Here is an 18,277-nt window from a genome sequence, read left to right as displayed (position 1 = left end):
TTCATCTCTCCTTTTCATATTTCACACTGGAGAGTTAAAACAAATCTTGCTCAAGATTATTTTTTAAAACTTTGGAATGAATCAGTTTTCAGAAAACAGTTTGCTGATGTTCAAACATTTTAAGGCAAATGTGACAGATACTGTGGCACTCTTACTAAATTTTCATCTTAAATATCACGTTTAATTTAAACTGTGGGAGGCACATTAATTTTACCAGGGCAACAGATGAGCCTCAAGCACCAGCATTCCTCACTTGAAGTGAGAAATTGAGTTCCAAGAGTAAATAAAAACAAGATTGAAGGTTTAAATCCTCTGCTAGGCTTTTTGAACTTATATACTCATTAAATGTTTATTGGAGTGGTGGGATTACAAAGGATTTGGGGAGCTTCATCAACTGGTATATAGTTAATCACTAAGTAAAACACTACATTTGATAAAGTGTTTCTCACGATGCCACATTCAATCCATCTTAATGAAAACTGCTTCAAACTGATTTCATTTGAGAGCACTTGGTGGTGAGAGTGCTCCTAATTCTTTTTACCTTTTTTCTTGAGGAGTTTACAATACTGTACCAAGCAGAGCCTCCAACTTTGGTAAAGCAGTTGTTCTAAGTTTTTATGTTTCTTTTAAGTATCTTGTGACCAAGTTTTGACTTCTGATAATATACTGATCTGTTTTATGACTTCCTTCCTTGCCCTTATCTATGAAGGACACTCATCCAGTTGAGGGCTATAAATGTTTGTCACATGTCCTCTAAGGATCTGAGAAATAGAGGTTTCCTGCTTTTGCTCAGTCTAACAAGGAAAATAAAACACTATAAACAGATCCATATGGTATAATATGCTATAGAAGCAAAGAGAAGAGGTACCTTCAACTACCTTAGAAGTTCAGGGGGAAGATTTAGTTTCTTTCTTTTTTTTTTGAGATGAAGTCTCACTCTGTCACCCAGTTTGGAGTGCAGTGACGTGATCTCGCTCACTGCAAACTCTGCCTCCTGTGTTCAAGCAATTCTCCTTCTCAACCTCCTGAGTAGCTGGGACTACGGGTGCGTGCCACCATGCTCTGCTAATTTTTGTGTTTTTAGTAGAGATGGGGTTTCACCATGTTGGCCAGGCTGGTCTTGAACTCCTGATCTCAGGTGATCCACCTGCCTCAGCCTCCCAGAGTGCTGGAATTATAGGCATGAGCACCCAGCCCAGGGAGAAGATTTCTAGAGGAAGTAACTCTGACTTGAATTTTAAATGATGAGAAATACTTAGGCAAATAACAGAATTTTAAGCTGAAGGAAGAACAAAAGTAAAGGCAATGGAAGATTAAAGTGAGGGAACTACAACCAGTTTGGTATTAGTGGAGGAAAAAAATGCAGACATTGCTAAGCATTATGCTGATAAAATCAATGGGGGTCAAGGCATGAAGGGGCCTGTGATTCCCTTGCATTAGCTGGCATTTGAAATCTGCTTTTAGCCTGCACATGGTGGCTTACACCTGTAATCCCAATACTTCGAGGGGCCAAGGTGGCAGGATTGTTTGAGCCCAGGAATTCTAGACCAGAATGAGCAACGTGGTGCCGTCTCTACAAAAAAAAAAAAAAAACCAGCCAGGTGTGATGGTGTGTGCCTGTGGTCCCAGATACTCAAGAGGCTGAATCAGGAGGATTACTTGAGTCCAGAAGGTCCAACCTGTAGTGAGCCATGTTTGTGCCACTGCACTCCAGCCTGGGCAATAGAACAAGACCCTATCTCAGGCGGTGGGGGGAAGATCATTCTTTTTTTTCCTTGGAGCCTCCCCACCTCTCATGCCTGCTGTCCCGAATTCTCTTTTTCTACATCACCAAAAGTACCCTAGAGAATCATTAGACATTGATAGTAACTAAAAATCAAAGTAGCAGGGCTTATCTCCTATATGTAAGATGGTTCCTTTCCCAAGCATCCCTTTGGGAATCTGAGCTTTGATATTAGTAATTTCATTACAGCTCCAAAGATCTGACTTCACTCCAGCGTTTCTTCCAAATATTATACATAAATTAAAGGAATCAGTACTCAATTTCTGATTTCCCACTTAGCAGCTCTGTAATGACCCCCAAACAACTAATGAGACTATGTCTAATATGGAGAAAAAGCGATGATGATATTATCTACTTTATACAGGTTGTTTCGAGACTTAAATGGGATGTTACCCATAAATGCACCCAGCACTGTGGATAAGATAGATGGTGCCATTAAGCAGTGTTGGACAAATTTGAAAAATGTTTGTAAAATAACAAAACTGATTTTCTCATTCAGTTATGAACTAGTTCTAGTAACAGTTCCAGAAGGGAATTTTGAGAACCCCATGAGCATTTCTACCACTAAAATTAGTAGTTCACTTTTAACAGTGCTGTTAGCAAGTTTTATTATGTTTATTTTAAAAAATCAGCCCATTTTAAAGTCATGCTATTTCTACTGCTTCATGTTGAAAGAAATCTAAATGCCATTATTGATCATTGTCTTTTAAGAAAAATAAGTTCCACCCAAATTTGAAGCCACAGCTGTAGTTGGTAAGTTTCTAGCTCACCACACAATATCCAGAAAACCAGGCAAACAAACTTCTTTGTGCTTTGGAAAATATGCTCAGTCTGCTCATCTTGTCTGTGTTATTTTTTTCATTTAAATTCCTTAAAGGCAGGACAGTGTCTTTTATAGTAATTTTGTATGACAGCTGGGACAACATCCTGCACATGTGTGAAATAAGACCTAGAGTGCTAATATATATATATTTTTAGAAAAATATCTTTTAATTATACAAATAATACATTTGTTATAAGAGAATGAAAATATAGATGCAGTTTAAGTAGAAAATGATACCACATAATTCCAAACCTGAAAATCACCACTATTTATTAAATACTCTTACTTTTTAAATGTAAGGTATGGAGATGATAAAAATTTTTTTTAAAGTCTGGACCAACCACTTGCTGTGACTTCAACTATCCTGTTGGGCCTTGAATATATATAATCTGGCATACATGTTAGTTTGCTATTCCTTCTATCTTGTTATTTTATTATTCAGGTTATATCATGTTGCAAGATAAATTCTAACTAGCACTTCTGCTTAAAAGTTGACCAGAACTTAGTTATGGAGCCACGCTTGATTAAAAGGGAGGCTAAGAAATACAGCCTGTATTTTAGCCATTATCTAACTAAAAAAATAAGAAATGAAAAATATTATGGGACAACTAACAAGTCTCTGCCATGCATATTAAATGAGTGCTTAAGAGTTAACACAGCTCTATATGCTTAAACACAGCTTGTTTTTATAATATATAATATTCTACTTAGAAATCTGTTTTCCAGACAATATTTGATGGTATTAAAAAGCTACTGAACATATGCACCTATAAATCATTGTAATCTTACAGTTTTCAGTAAGAATGCATTGATATATTTTTAATGAAAAATAACTATCTTCTTTACTGCTATAGTTCTGCCACCTCTTGGAATGTGGAAATAGATATAAGTAGGCTATGGGTTCTTGTTCTGTTCCTCAGTGGCCTAAACGTGGGGGAAAGGAGTACACTTGACATTGGCACGCTGGTTGTCCTGCTTGTTTAACTGGCCTATTGCTGACTGGGAGTTGTGTTATCCCTCTCCACAGAGAATAGTAGAGGATCAGAAAAATCCTTCCTGCTCTTTTAAGAGGCTATTATACCAAAGTCTTTAGTACTGTGTCTAAATGTTTACCTGGAAAACCAATGAGATAAGATCTGTGATTGGCCTAACACTGCCTACTTCCTTGCCTACACAGTCCCTCTTCCAGCCTCCCCAAAGAGCATGCCTGCCTCTCTAATTTGTTGTGAGAGCCAATCACTTCATCTTCTCATTTTCTTATTCATACAAACTTTAGCCACATGGTGGCCTTCTTCAAATATATTGCATTGCCTGAATATTACAGTCTAAGCAATGAAAACTGTTAAAGATCTATACCCAAGGACCATCTATCAGCTTATTTTGAGAGTTTGATTTTACTTCACACTTTTCTTTCAGACAGAGTATCGCTCCATTGCCCAGGCTGGAGTGTAGTGGCGCAATCTCGGCTCACTGCAACCTCTGCCTCCTGGGTTCAAGCAATTCTCCTGCCTTAGCCTCCTGAGTAGCTGGGACTACAGGCATGTGCCACCACACCCGCCTAATTTTTTGTATTTTTAGTAGAGATGGTTTTTTGCCATGTTGGCCAGGCTGGTGTTGGACTCCTGACCTCAGGTGATCCACCTGCCTCGGCCTCCCAAAATGTAGGATTACAGGTGTAAGGCACCACGCCTGGCCAAAGGCTTTTTTTTTTTTTTTTTTTTAAGCTTTCTGACTTCCATATGACAGTGCTCCCCATACAAGATTCAAAGATATCTGTGTCCTCAAAATTTCAGAATGCCATCCCAACATGTGCTTCAGAAAGTGAGAGGAAAAAGACACCATCCAGGCATCTCCTCATCTTCGGTAGCTGACTGTTTTTTTTTTTTTTTGGAATCTCTCCAATTTGGTTGTTAACTGTTGGTCTTTGAAATCATATTCAGGACCCAAACATGGCGAAGTGTAATGGTTCTTTTCACAATACAACCTGTGCTCTGGTTCTTTACTCTTTAAAAATAACTAGCTTGGAGTTCTTTGAACAGATGGGGCCATTGACGTTGCCGGGCCTTTCCCAAACTTTTTGTTTTTTATCATTTTTACTCTTCGTATCCTCACTCTCACTATATTTAAAATTCAGCTTCAGGCTAGGCATGGTAGCTCATGCCTGTAATCCTAGCACTTTGGGAGGCCAAAGCAGGCAGATCACCTGAGGTCAGGAGTTTGAGACCAGCCTGGCCAACATGGTGAAACCCCATCTCTACTAAAAACACAAAAATCAGCCGGGCGTGGTGGCAGGTGCCTGCAATCTCAGCTACTCAGGAGGCTGAGGCAGGAGAATCACTTGAACCTGGGAGGCAGAGTTTGCAGTGCACTGAGATCACACCACCAGCCTGCGCGACAGAGCAAACTGTCTCAAAAATAAAATTCAGCTTCAGTCACAGAGAAGTCAATTACTGTGTCCTGCTTTTATTGTGGTTTGTTTGTTTCCACTTACAGCGTTGACATCCTGCTTTTAAAATTCAGCTCAAGTATCACCTTTGCAGGCCGGATGGGTAATGCTAGCACTTTGGGAGGCCAGGGCAGGAGAAACACTTGAGCCCAGGAGTTAGAGACCAGCTTGGGCAACATAGTGAGACCCCCATCTCTATTTTAAAAAAATTTTTTTAAGTATCATCTTCATAAAGAAGTAGCCAATCTGATGATGTTCATACGTAGACCCCAGGACTGCCTCTATTACAACTCATTACTACTGATTTGCCAGCCTTACTTCCTCGCAACTCCCATCTAGGACAGTTCTAATAGACTCGTAACCTTCAGAACTGTATGCCACCCAAGCACAAAAAAGTATAGTGACTTTTCCAAGGTCACATAGCTGGGCAATGGCAAAGCAGGAATTTGAACCCAGTTAGTGTGGCTTCCTACTGTCCTGCCTCTGTTCTCACGTTGCACTTATCTTGAGTAATGGTTGTATGCTGGGCTGTACCTGTGAACATCCATATACAAGAATAGCATTGTAGAAGTTGGCAAGTACTGAAGTGATCCAAATTAGATACTGGATTTAAAACAATAAAAACAGCTACAAAGGACATGTGAGAGTACTTGGGGGAAACTTGAATATGAACTCTACATTAGATGATATTGTAACAATATTAAATGTCTTAGGTGTGATATAAATATGATTACACAAGGGAATGTATTATTCTCAGAAGGCAGATTTATTTAGAGTGGAAGTGTCATGGTATCTGCCAACATTCAAATGTTTCATGGAAAGAAATATTAAAAGAATGATAAAGCAAATATGGCAAAATGCTAATAATTGGTAAATATAGGTGAAGAATAAATGGGTGTTTATTGTATCATTGTATCCATTGTTTGTATCAATGAGCCATCTCCAAACTTAAAAAGTCATAGTGATAATGATTCTGATTACTATAGTGATGATAATAATGAGGGAAAAGGAGAATAGAAATGGGAAGGAGAGAAAGCACGTCAGATCCAATTTACACAAAGGAAATTATTTTATGCTATAATTTTTACACTGAAAATCACTATGAACTACATTGTACCATTCCTAGAAATTGTCATATCAACTTTGAAAGCATTGAACATGCAGATTATAGATGTTCTGGTACTCAAAAAGCAACCCTTCCTTTTTAGTTCATCAGCAAATATTTCCTTAGTACTGTTTGTGCTCTCTGCCTGGCTTATTTTGAAACACAGTGCATTTCTTCCAGCTCTAATATTCTATGGTACTGTGACACTAAGAGTCTAAATACAATAGCTACTGTAGCTCAAGGCCAACTGACATTGGTTGCTGTCAGCTGGGCATTTCTTCAGTATCAACTTACTACCTTAGCTTCTGGATTTGAATGTGAAGGTTAGTGAGGTACCAAACGCAAAGACACAATAAACATCCCAGAGACTATTGCCAGTAGGAAAATTGAAGGAGCTGCTTAATCTTTAATACATTTTCGTGACCATTATTTCTCTTGAAATTGCTTTCAAAACCCTTTATTTTGCATGGATAGTTCAGGAATCTTCATCCTAACAGCTACCTTTCATTCAGCACCTACTATGGGCCAGGCGTTATAAATAGGCACTTAATTTACTTTATCCACAATGCTTACAGCAACCCATTTGCCCCATGGTCACACAGCTGCTAAGTGGCAGAACTGGATTTAGAACAGAGCTCTCTGTTACTTTAAAGCTTGGAGACTTCCTTTTGCACTGTGTTACTAAAACTTAGATTACAGAGAGGGAGTCAGGATGGTGTGGGTGGGTTGTTTGCCTTCGTGGTCCACCAGACTTAGACCCTCTCTGCCAAATTAAAAAGGACAAATAAAATATATTCTTTTTAATGCCCCAATATTATCATTTGTTAAATGTTACTACAATTAAACATTTGCCTCCCCACATTCTTTCCCACAACTTTTTGAGGGTAAGGAAACTGTTTTGTTCCTCTTTATAGTCTCAATGCCTAACACATAGGTACTCCTTAAATGTTATTGAACTAAATTATTAATGGGCCAAAGGAAAAACTGGTTATAGTAATGGAAATCAAAGCATTTTCTTACGTGTTTTCTATGGTACTGCTTTTCTTCATGAAAGCAGTTTTCTGATTACTTTGTCATTTCATCTCTTCCAAATTGGTTGATATACTGAACACAGTTCTCTTTTGGCCTGTACTTAATTGAGTTCAGTAAGATAATCATAAATTTGAGTCTGGAGTCCATTTGTCTGTGACTATAACATAATCAGATTTATATAGCCCAAATTTAGTAGCACTTCCATACTATTAAGAGTCTTTATATTTTGCTTATTTATTGTCATAAAAGAAGCAGAAAACGTTTTGTTGAAATCTTATGTCAGAGAAAAGATTATTTAAAAGTTACTAGTTTTCTTGTTGAAAGCTCCTGTGGTAGTACCCACAGCCTGAAGATTCTCTTATGATACTCTTTTTATCATCTCCTTTCTCACATTCAGTCTAGAGCTTAAAGTGGGAATTTTTTTAAGTGTGTTTTCCTGGCATCTCATGTTTAACAGTGTCAGGGGTTTATGTCCCTGGAACGAAAACTGTTTCTCCAGAGTCTTTTTTCTCTCAGCTTCTGGTGAAAAGAGGGGCGAGTCGAGCCAGTCGCTTACCACAAAGCAGTGCCACCACAAAGGAAAGATTAAGGGTTTAGAGAGAGGTCAATGTGGGTTTTTCTCTAACTAAACACTTTCCTAAAGTTTCCTTGTGGAAAAATAATGAAGTCATCTCAGAGTTTTTAAAGAATTTTTATTTCTTTTTCACCGTCTGCATTCGCTTGTCTTCTCAGCATGGATGTTTAATCTTCCTAGGCTTTGTGAATTGGCCCAAATGAATAAGTGGTGAGCTGTCTCTCTAGGAGCTAGAGGCTTATTCTAAGGGCCTAATCACTGAGTAAACACATCTTTGCCCTCCCTCTCACAACTGCGATATAATAGTCGAGATTCTAGCACAGTAACCTGGATATTGCAGGGACCAATGCTTTGAAATGCAGAATGGTTGATCCTCCAAAACAGACAGTGCCTGATCTTCGCCTGCCTCTTTCTTCTTTTTTAAATTAAATATTGCCAAAGAGATGCTGTTTTATTGCTTGATATTGTGCATTAGTGCCCTGGATTTCCAAGTTTAGTTTCAGTCAACACTGTCGGGTGCACTTATAGGGAACTCTGCATGTTGGGTTTCTTAGTAGCCTCTTCGGCACATGTGTGTTTAGTTTGGAAGAGCCTTTAAATTAAATCAGTAAGATAGCAATGTAAATCACTAATCTCTTTCCCAAAGTCTAAATGTTCCATTGCAGTGTTCTTGAGAGAAACAGGCATTTTAAAGATTTAGCCATTGCCATTGTTTAGTTAGAAATATGCTGATTTTAAAGTGGACAGCTCTCTTGTTCCCAGTGTCTCATTAAATGTAGTTGCTGAGATACGATCAAGCTGAATGAGAGGTTGACATCCCTCTGTCTATTCAGTTAGAGAACTCCTAAGAAGAGGAGCTCTGAATTTGTTAATGGTGCCAGGTTCCCGTTACTTTCCCCAAAGCAGCAGAATTCTTGATTCACTTATTAAAACTGATTTTGCATTGCCACTGCTATTGGGTATCTTTTTTGCCAAGGAACTGTGGCTTATATCAGTGTTGTTTCTTTCATCGAACAGGCTGGGACCCATGCTAGTTTAAAGATGCAAAGAAGACTTAAAGAGACCTCATCCTCTCCCTTGAGAAAGTTAAACTAGAGGGGAAACTGGTAAACAATTACAATACTAATGGAAAGAGATAGAGGCCCAGGAAAGGAAGCTCTTAACTCTGCCTGATGGAATCAAGGAAGGTTTCATAGAGGCATTTGTTTTGAGCCTTATAGGATGAGTAGGAATTTACTAGATAAGTATCTTTCTAAGAATGTATCTGATTACAAACCTCCTAGAAGCCTGATACTGTTCTTTGCAGACATCAACATAGATGAAGAAACCCTGAGTCTTTCTTGTTCACCATTTTATTGCCACTGCTTCCTGCTGAGCCTGACACAAAGAGTATTTCAACAAATGCTTGTTGAATGAATGAATAAATGAATTAACACATAGAAGCAGGGTGGGATCAGCTGAGCTACTTATACCCAGGAGTCCTGCCCTTATTCCCATTACAAGCTGTCTCTGAGTCTCAGTTCAAAGCAGTCTGGCATCTTCATGTTACGCGAGTGCTCCCACAAGCCTTGACTACAGTGTGGTTGACTTCCCTGCTACCACTGTAGTATCAGAGAAAAAACACAGACTTGGACTTGGAGTTAGACAATCTAGGAGCCAATCCTCACTGTATTACCTACTAACTAGCTGTGAAATTTGGGACAAGTTGGTTTTCTACACCTCAGTTTCCTCATATTCTAATGGGGTTAAGGATGCTATTTTAAAGATTTATTCTGGAAATTAAGGTACATAGTGGTTGTGAAAGTAACAGGGTCTCCTATTCATAGCAGATGCTTTTAGAATCTTAATCTACCTAACTGTGGCTACCCTCATCTAGTATAAAATTTACCTTTGAAGAAAATAATTTTAATGATAATTACTATTACTTGGATTCTTTATCAAGGTAATTCCTAACATCAGATTTCATTAGCCTTTCATCAGCATGAACCTTATATTTTTCTGTAAGTATCCTTCTTTTGTTCAGAATCCCACACAGCAAATTTTCATTTGCTGTCATCACATTCTTATTTAACATGAAGGGAAAGATACTAAGCTTCCTTGAAATTTTCTTTTGGCAGAATTTCACAGATTGGTTTGTATATTGTCTTAGTATTCTTAAACTCACCTCTTCTTTGAGGTACTACCAAGAAGTTAGTCAACAATTTGAGCTCTTTAATCATTATAGTCATTGTTGGTAAAGCTAACATGTTGTAAGCCATATATGGCTACTTACACCCATTATTTCTATTATACTTATTATCTTGTTCAATTTCAGTTTTTAGTTTTAATTATTGTATTGAGTATCCAGCTATAACAGAGGTCACATTTAAGAGACCAAAAGTCATTTCTTGAAAGCAACTTTTATTATGGTGAAAGGGAAAGAATAATTTTTCATATGAAAGGCCACAGTGGACATTTTCTGAAATACAAACTAGAAAGAATGCATATGAACTGAATATTTTTCCATCTTTTCATATGGCAATTAGATGTTACATGCTGTTAAATAAGGGCTTAATGTGGGAATACATTAAGGACTTTAAAATTATCTGTAGAACAAAAACAAAACTTCATTTCAGACCTTTTCCCTTCAAATAGAAGATACTATCCATTGTTCAGATTAAAACCATAAAAAATATGTAAGACAAATTTTGTCATTCTGTTTTAATGAATATTTTTTCTCTATATTGTTGAACAGTTCAAAGTTAATGTTTCTCCTTACATATAAAAAGAAAAATATGGTAAATTCATTTTCTTTAAGGAGAATACAATTCTCTTACAACTTCTTTTGAGATAGGCTTGCACGTTAACAGAAATCTGTAATAACAGTCTGCAAAATTAGATATAATCATCCTGGCCTTTTTAAAGTGTAAGAAAGCAACATTTTTTGATATTTTAGATGCTTTAGGAACTCCAAAATGTAAAGTACTCTTTTAGGGAATAGCATTTAATTTTTGTCTTTGCTGTTCATCTAGACTAATTATGCCTCTCTAAAATTTAAGAAATCTTACGTTAGTGGATATTTTAATTGATCAGATTTTTCTCCTCTTTTCAGAGAAAGCTTCTTGCTATCTACCTCCACCATGATGAAAGTGTATTAACCAACGTGTTCTGCTCACAAATGCTTTGTGCTGAATCCATTGTTTCTTATCTGAGTCAAAATTTTATAACCTGGGCTTGGGATCTGACAAAGGACTCCAACAGAGCAAGGTAATACTGTTGTTCACAAGTTATGAGTTAGGCTTCTATTTAAGAAAAAAAAAAAAAAGAGACATCGTTGTGTTTGTCATCATCATAAACATTTTTCATCCTCAGCGTTAAACTCTCTACCATTGCATTTCATTAGACAAAAGCTGCTTATTGCAGCTAACACACTGTAGTTATTTGCAATTGTGAAAATATACTTTAACTTATAAAAGCTTTTTAAATTCAAGAATAACCTGAAAACAAAAATACATTTATCATCTTATTTTTGCAGTGCAACAGACATTTCTAATATGTTTTTGAACTTTTAGAGAAAACTGATATTTTTAATGATGTTCAGAAAAGGCAAAACAAGTCTAATATATATGATCCTAGTAGTAAGTTTATTTTTTAATAACTTCAGTGAAAAAGGCAGGACTTTCTGCACGAGTCCAATGGAGTTGGTAATAGCTTAACTCTAGCATATGCTAATTGATGTAATCGCTTTATTGCACACATTCTTTTGCACACAGCCAGCAATACCTCTATATTCTCAATAGGAAAAAAAAATTCCTTTCCTGGTTGTCAGGATGAGTTTACTTTGTTTGTTAATCATAATATCTCTAAGAGAGTAACAATTCTTCATGTTTTACCTATGAAAGTTTCCCAACTGAAATATATTTCATTGTGTTTAATTACACATGTGGCCATAGCATCCCATGATGCTAGTTTGGGTGTGTTAACACAATCATAATCACAAGCTGCTGGCTTATGAACAGGGAGATTAAATTAATTCATCTCAAGGCAAGCATATTATAGTTACCTAATTTAAACACTTATAATTAGAAATCGTCTGATTTGCCTTTTTATTATTTTATGGCTCACTGAGTTTTTGGTCATCATTTAGACTTTGTTTTATTTAATTTGAATCAGAAAAGAAGATGATTCTTTCCTTAAATATGAGCCAAAAGAATGTTGAAGCAATTTCATAATCTAATACCTCATTTCTTTAAGCAAATGGTTAGGAAATTTCATGGGATGACTTTGTTTTGCTTCTGAAATCTTCCCCATTATACATAAATAAAGAATCTTTAGCATCTGTATTTGTTTAAATTAAATCAGGTTATTATTCACACTCAGTTAAAGGTGATAAAAAGCAGTGCCAAAAACAGATAAAAATGCCACATCGAAGGTCTTTCACGAGGCAAAATACGGAGACTGGAGACTTGGCTAAATCTTTTGCCATTCACTGGCAGTAAGGAATCTCCTCCTTTCCTTTTATCCACAACTTGATAGAGAAGGAAACACTATTTCTAAACCATCTGTAGAGGCTAAGTTCAGTGGGCTACCTGCTGTTATTTTGTTCTATCCTCCATTTAATTCCTTAGTTCCTTTTATTTTACAATGACAAAAAATTGCAGTGTAGTTTCTTTTGAAAAACGGTGTTTGAGGGTCTTTTTTTTTTTTATGACTGGCAATCAACAGCCATGTAATTGCTTTGTTATGTTTTACTAAAGAAGTCTGTTAAGTAGCACAACTTTGATACACTAGTAATAAGAGTTTGCAGGTTACAGAGACACCTGTGGTGACCAAAGCGACAGAAGCTGCTTATTAGAAAGAGCTAGTACAGCTGTGTCCTATTAACTCCTTATGACACTTTTTTAAAAACACTAAATAAAGGTCTTGTTTAAGGCTTTAGAGCTATTTCTCAATGAACTGCAGGACTGACTTAAGTATGGTAGGATATTTCAATCTGCATTTTGAATTAAGTAACTGTCATGAAAATTTGTAAGAGGTAATATTAAAGATAAAATATGAACATCTAGGAATTCAATTTAATGAACATTTATAGAAACCACAAATGGGGCAATAGAGGAATGGCATAATTTCTAGAATTTAAGATACTTGCCATCCTTATTCAAAATCTATTAATAGTTCTGTCCATATTACAAATTTAAAGGATATTATATTTCTCTATATTAAAGTAACAAAATATAATTATTGGGTACTGGGTTTAATACCTGGTTGATGAAATAATCTGTACAACAAACACCCATGATACCAATTTACCTATGTAACAAACATAAAAGTTTTTTTTAAAATATTAAAAAATTAAAAAGCAATACAAAAATAAATAAAGTAACAAAATTACATAGCTACTTTTGATCCATTGTTATTCCTGTTAAGGCAAATTGGAAAATACACATTTTATAAACACAAGGTGAAAATTCATTAGAATGACATTCCCCAGAAGGGGATTGACTTTGACATGTGAAACTGTAAGATAATTAATTAGGCTGGTTTATCGCTCAAAAAAAGGTTTTAGTTTAACCACAATTTTCTTGCCACCGATCATATCATAGATTCATCTAAATAAAATTGTCTAATTGTGTTTTCTACTGTATTATCTATCTCGGATTTTTACAACACATTTATCCAGAAGTGTTTATCATGAAAACTGATTGCATCACTCATTAGATGCTTCTAACTTTGAGTAACAAAACCTCAAGCTTTTACTCTCAATTCAGTAGATGACTGCTTGCACTAATATTTGTTGATCCATAGACTACATATCAAAAGGTGTTATGCCATCATTTGCAAGCTGAAATGGGGACATATTAATATATGGAAATACAGAAGAGATTTCTAGGCATCACAAGTAAGATTGTTGTTGTGAGCTTACTTTTAACTGTGAATTCTTTATGATAGACGTAAGTTTGGAAATAAATTCCTAGTTAATAGCTTCCCTGGTCCCATATCTGGTTAACCTAGTTCAGACTGGTCATAAAAATTTAGAGAGTCCTGAACCTGTAAGCTATTTGGATGTTTTCTTAGTGGTTTACTAGGACTATCACCTGATGTTATAGCTGTGGATGTTGATATCCAAGATGGGAAGAGACTTGCCAAGCAAATATACTTTTGCTTAAGGATTACTCTGATTAAGCCTGTAGAGACATTAGTTCTCCAATCACAATTTAATATGAATCTCTCATGTGTGTAAGAGTTAAGTGAAGAGTATTAAACTAAGTGAATGCATTGGTCACCAGAATATGAGTATCACTTGCTATTATAAATTAAATTTCCTAATTTCTCTAACAAATTGGAATAAAAAAAGAAACATTTCTATAGAATGTCATAACCCCTGTGATGTTGATGATTTGGAGTTTTAGTGCTCTTAAATGATTCTGATAACTTCCTTTCTTAGTTGAATACTTAGATTTCCCAGCCCACTGCATATAAAATACGTTGGAATAATTTTTAGGTTGATCTTGAAACATGCCAAATATGAACTGAGACATGAAACTTTAACTGCAATGATTATTGTCTGTTATCTCTCCTACTAAATTGTGATCTGGAAGGTGTTATTCGTTTTATTGGTTTTAGTAAACAAGGCACTTTTTAAAGTTCTAGCAAAAAGAAATCCAATAAGCATTTAGCAAATAAATGTATGCATTTAATTCCATCTAAAAATGCTGCTTATAATTTCAATATTGCATATCTAAATAGGAGGTTTTTTTCCTCCGAAAATACTGTACAATCTTCTTGGCCACCATGTCTAGTCGGATTTCAGAGCCATTCTTTCTTAAAGCAGTGGCAGGAAGCCCTTGGTAGTCTTGAGAAGTGCTAAAGGCATAATTTCTTTTTTTTAAGAGACAGGGTTTTGTTATGTTGCCCTGGCTGGAGTGCATAATCATACTGCACTGCAGCCTGAAACTCCTAGCCTCAAGCAATCCTCCTATCTCAGCCTTCCAAGTAGCTGGGACTACAGGTGTGTGATACCGTGCCCTGTTCTAATTTCTTAAATATTGGTTGACCAGTGATTCTGATAGAATAGTAGGATATACCTGTAAAATAAAGAGCTAAAAACAGATAGGTAATAGTAACAAGAAGATCCTGCAAATCACTTCGTATTTATGATTGGTTCCAGGACCTCCTGCAGATACCAAAATCCACAGATATTCAAGTCCCTGATAGAAAATGGCATAGTATTTACATATAATCTATGCACATCCTCTCATCTACTTTAAGTTGTCTCTAGATTACTTATAATACCTAATACAATGTAAGTGCTATGTAAATAGTTGTCATACTGTATTGTTTAAGTAATAATGACAAGAAAAAAGTGTACATGTTCAGTACAGACAGTTTTTTTCTGAATATTTTCGATACTTGGCTAGTTGAATCAACAGATGCAGAACCCACAGATACAGAGGACCAACAGTGTTTCTTATGTTTGTTCACTGAGCAAACACTTATTAAATATTTAATATGAACCCGGAATGGTGCTGTTATCTGAGAATGAAAGGTGGAACAACACACAACCCTCACCCTCAAAACACTCATAGTCCAGTAGGCGAGACAGACATAAGAGCTAATATATAATATGAGGTATGTACAAGGTACTTTAGGAGTGTAGATGAACTTCGTAGTGAGTTGCTGTACCCAAGGGAGTCAAAAAGGGACTTGAAAGAGATGACTCACAGAAAGATGAAGTTAGAACTTTATTTAGAGATTTTTGTGTTACTGTAGTAGCATTCCTAGTCTTTTGGGTTGCAGATTTTGCTATTCTTTACAAAAGGGTATTGGTGTTTAAAATCTCATAATTAAGTATGGGGATCAAAGGGTCAGTGGTTGAAATAATTAAGGAGAGAAAGAATACAGGGAGCTGGCCAGCTAACATAATCCTGTGTAGTCTGAACCAGGTTGAGGATTAAAGTCAACCAGCCAGCATGGACATATTCAAAGAAGTTGTTTTGTTAATGATTCATCCTAGCATTGGCATATGTCTACAGGCAGGATGTGAAGCAGGGATTAGATATTCTTTTGGATATGTAACATGTAGAAAACCATCATAGATTTAACTAATACAATAAAAATATTGTTAGTAAAATGTATTTTTAATGAATGAGTGCTTAGCTGTGAAAGAATAATTTCTTAAAATTCAGGACAGGTATCACTTCCAGGAAGCCTTGCCTCCTTCTCTTGCCTCAGTCAGGGTTAAAATGCATATTCTGTATGCTCCCATAATATATCTATACTAACTTGTATTGAGTGCTATTAAGTATATCTATACTAACTTGTATTGAGTGTTGTTATACTGACTTTTAATGAGTGCTATAATAAATCTCTAATGGATTATAGAAAAATAATTAATAAGAAAGAACTAGATGGGTAATGGCAAGAACATTGGAAATGTAGCTACATCCCTCTAATTGTGTGATCTTCCCCTGTAGCCACTAATGGTACTAATATATGGTACCAAAGCCTTCATTCTCCTTACAGAATGAACTAAAAATGTTCACATTGGATACTTTGTCTTCTGCTGGCATTGTAGGATCCTAGAATATCATGCCACATGCTCCCCAGACTTCCCCAAGTCTCTATGATACTCCAGAAGCAATTGCCTCCCAAATTGGGCCATTCTGGGATGGTACTGAACCATCTACAATGGTGGGAGCATTGATTAAACATGCCCCCAGGCCTGGAGTGCTAGACTGGCTACACGGTGAAAGATACCAAACATTCAGGCACATTCAGGCATGTTCTTTATAGGCACCATTGGAATTAACCATAAATAGTACTATGTAAAGCACTAGTACAGTGAGTATTAATCTGTTTCCCTCTATAAAGGCTGTGCCCTCCAGGCTGAGCTATGGATTCTTAGCTGAAATTGCTTCATCAAGGAAAGCCACGTCACATATGTGACACAATGAACCACTAGTATTAACCAGTAATAAGTGAGTTAGTGCGTATCTCTTCTTCTGCCTGGGAGGGTCCACAAAGCAAATATAGGTGCTGGTTTAGATTATCTAATTCTAGAACACTTAGAATCAAACATTGAATTTGACCAGAATAGTGCCAGCTGGGTATCAGCTAGCTGTGAGTGCTGGAGAATGAATTGCTTATGTAAGTACCTGAGATGAAAATGTTTTGCACATCAGTGTACATGCTACTAAGTGTTAAATCAGGCATTACACACTATTTCTAAGCAGTGTTCAGAGTAGCTGTAATCAGTTCCCCAGGAGTTGCCGATAGTGCTTTGGTTACAGAAGTTGCATGTAACATATACATAGCATTGTATTAAATTTTGCACACACATTTAATACCAATATTCACAGACAGAATTCTGTTGCCTGTCAATATTAGCTTTTGAACTTAATGCCTCTGGGTGTGGTATTTCAGGTCACTGCAAATTTCCACTGCTGTGCTGACAGGTACTTGTTAGGCTTAATATTCAAGTGATAGTTTTCCACATTACTTAATCTTTGGTAAGAGTTAATTGACTTAAACCACTTATTATCAGTAAGCTGTCTTCACATGTACTTTCCATCTCAGTAATTAGCCATATTCACAGTGGCTTACCTTAATTCCAAACTACTCAGTGGTTCATGCCTGGCTGAAGCCTAGCTGACCATGTTACTCTAACCCTACACTTCCATTTGATCCAGCAAATATAGCCGAGGTGTGAGGTCTGCATGGGAGACACAGGAGTATTAATTTCCACCTACTACCCTAGATACAAATATGGATTCTGCAGAGGTAGCTGATAAAACAGATGAACATGTTGTGGTCAGGGTACTAAGATTTCAGGAGAGCCATCATGCCAGATTTCAATATAATTTTCCCCAAACTTCTTTATTCCCTTTGTGCAACATTTTCCTTCCAGTACTTTTAAAGGAAGTGTATTGCCATCCTAAACATCCCAGGTCAAGAGCTTAATTAATGCTTTAAAATGAAGATTCCAAAACACCAGGAGAGTTTGTCATTTTCTTCCTGGTTTGTTTTGTGAAGAGGGAGGAGAGAAGGTGAGGAGGAACCCCTCCTGTTCCATGATTACATCCTACCCACTCATTTTCTCCTTTTCTCTTCTGCTTTTGATTTTTAGTGGCGGTCTTAACAGAATGTCAAGATCAATTTGCAGCATGGTTTAACTCAAGGTTTGCGTTCTGCCAGCAGCAATTGTCCCTGCAAACAATGCCGTGTGTTCTTGTAACTTCAGAAGCTTTTAGAGGGATCATGGCAAGGGCAGCATCTAATGACTTTATTAGTGTAGGGTTTCAAAATGGGCTCAGTAATTGTTCATATCTCTTTGTCAGCAAGTCATAATTACTGCTCAGCATTGTCCAAGGGTACACTTGTGAATAGTTTCTTAATAGTACTGAAAGGAAAGGAAAGGGGGAATGGATAAAAGGTGATGGCCTCTTACGATTGAGAACAAGCCAGTCTCTGTGTAGTTGATGGCTTAACTATTTATAATACATTCAACATTCTTTTTTTTTTTTAACATAGATTAT

The 18,277-nt window shown here is 36.5% G+C and overlaps 1 protein-coding gene across 2 annotated transcripts in view; it reads left to right on the top strand.

Moving 5' to 3' along the window:
* The window catches only part of FAF1 (Fas associated factor 1), a 527,993-nt gene that overhangs the window by 385,379 nt on the left and 124,337 nt on the right, over positions 1 to 18,277 (top strand). For both annotated transcript variants that reach the window (XM_017548715.2, XM_017548716.2), the window contains exon 13: positions 10,855 to 11,009. In XM_017548715.2, the coding sequence (XP_017404204.1) occupies positions 10,855 to 11,009 (155 nt within the window). The remainder of the gene's footprint in view (positions 1 to 10,854; positions 11,010 to 18,277) is intronic.

This window comes from Cebus imitator, unplaced genomic scaffold (genome assembly GCF_001604975.1).
Source record: "Cebus imitator isolate Cc_AM_T3 unplaced genomic scaffold, Cebus_imitator-1.0 Scaffold214, whole genome shotgun sequence".
Classification (NCBI taxonomy): domain Eukaryota; kingdom Metazoa; phylum Chordata; class Mammalia; order Primates; family Cebidae; genus Cebus; species Cebus imitator.
Note: the sequence above shows the minus strand (reverse complement) of the source record. Positions and strands in the feature narration are given on the sequence as shown.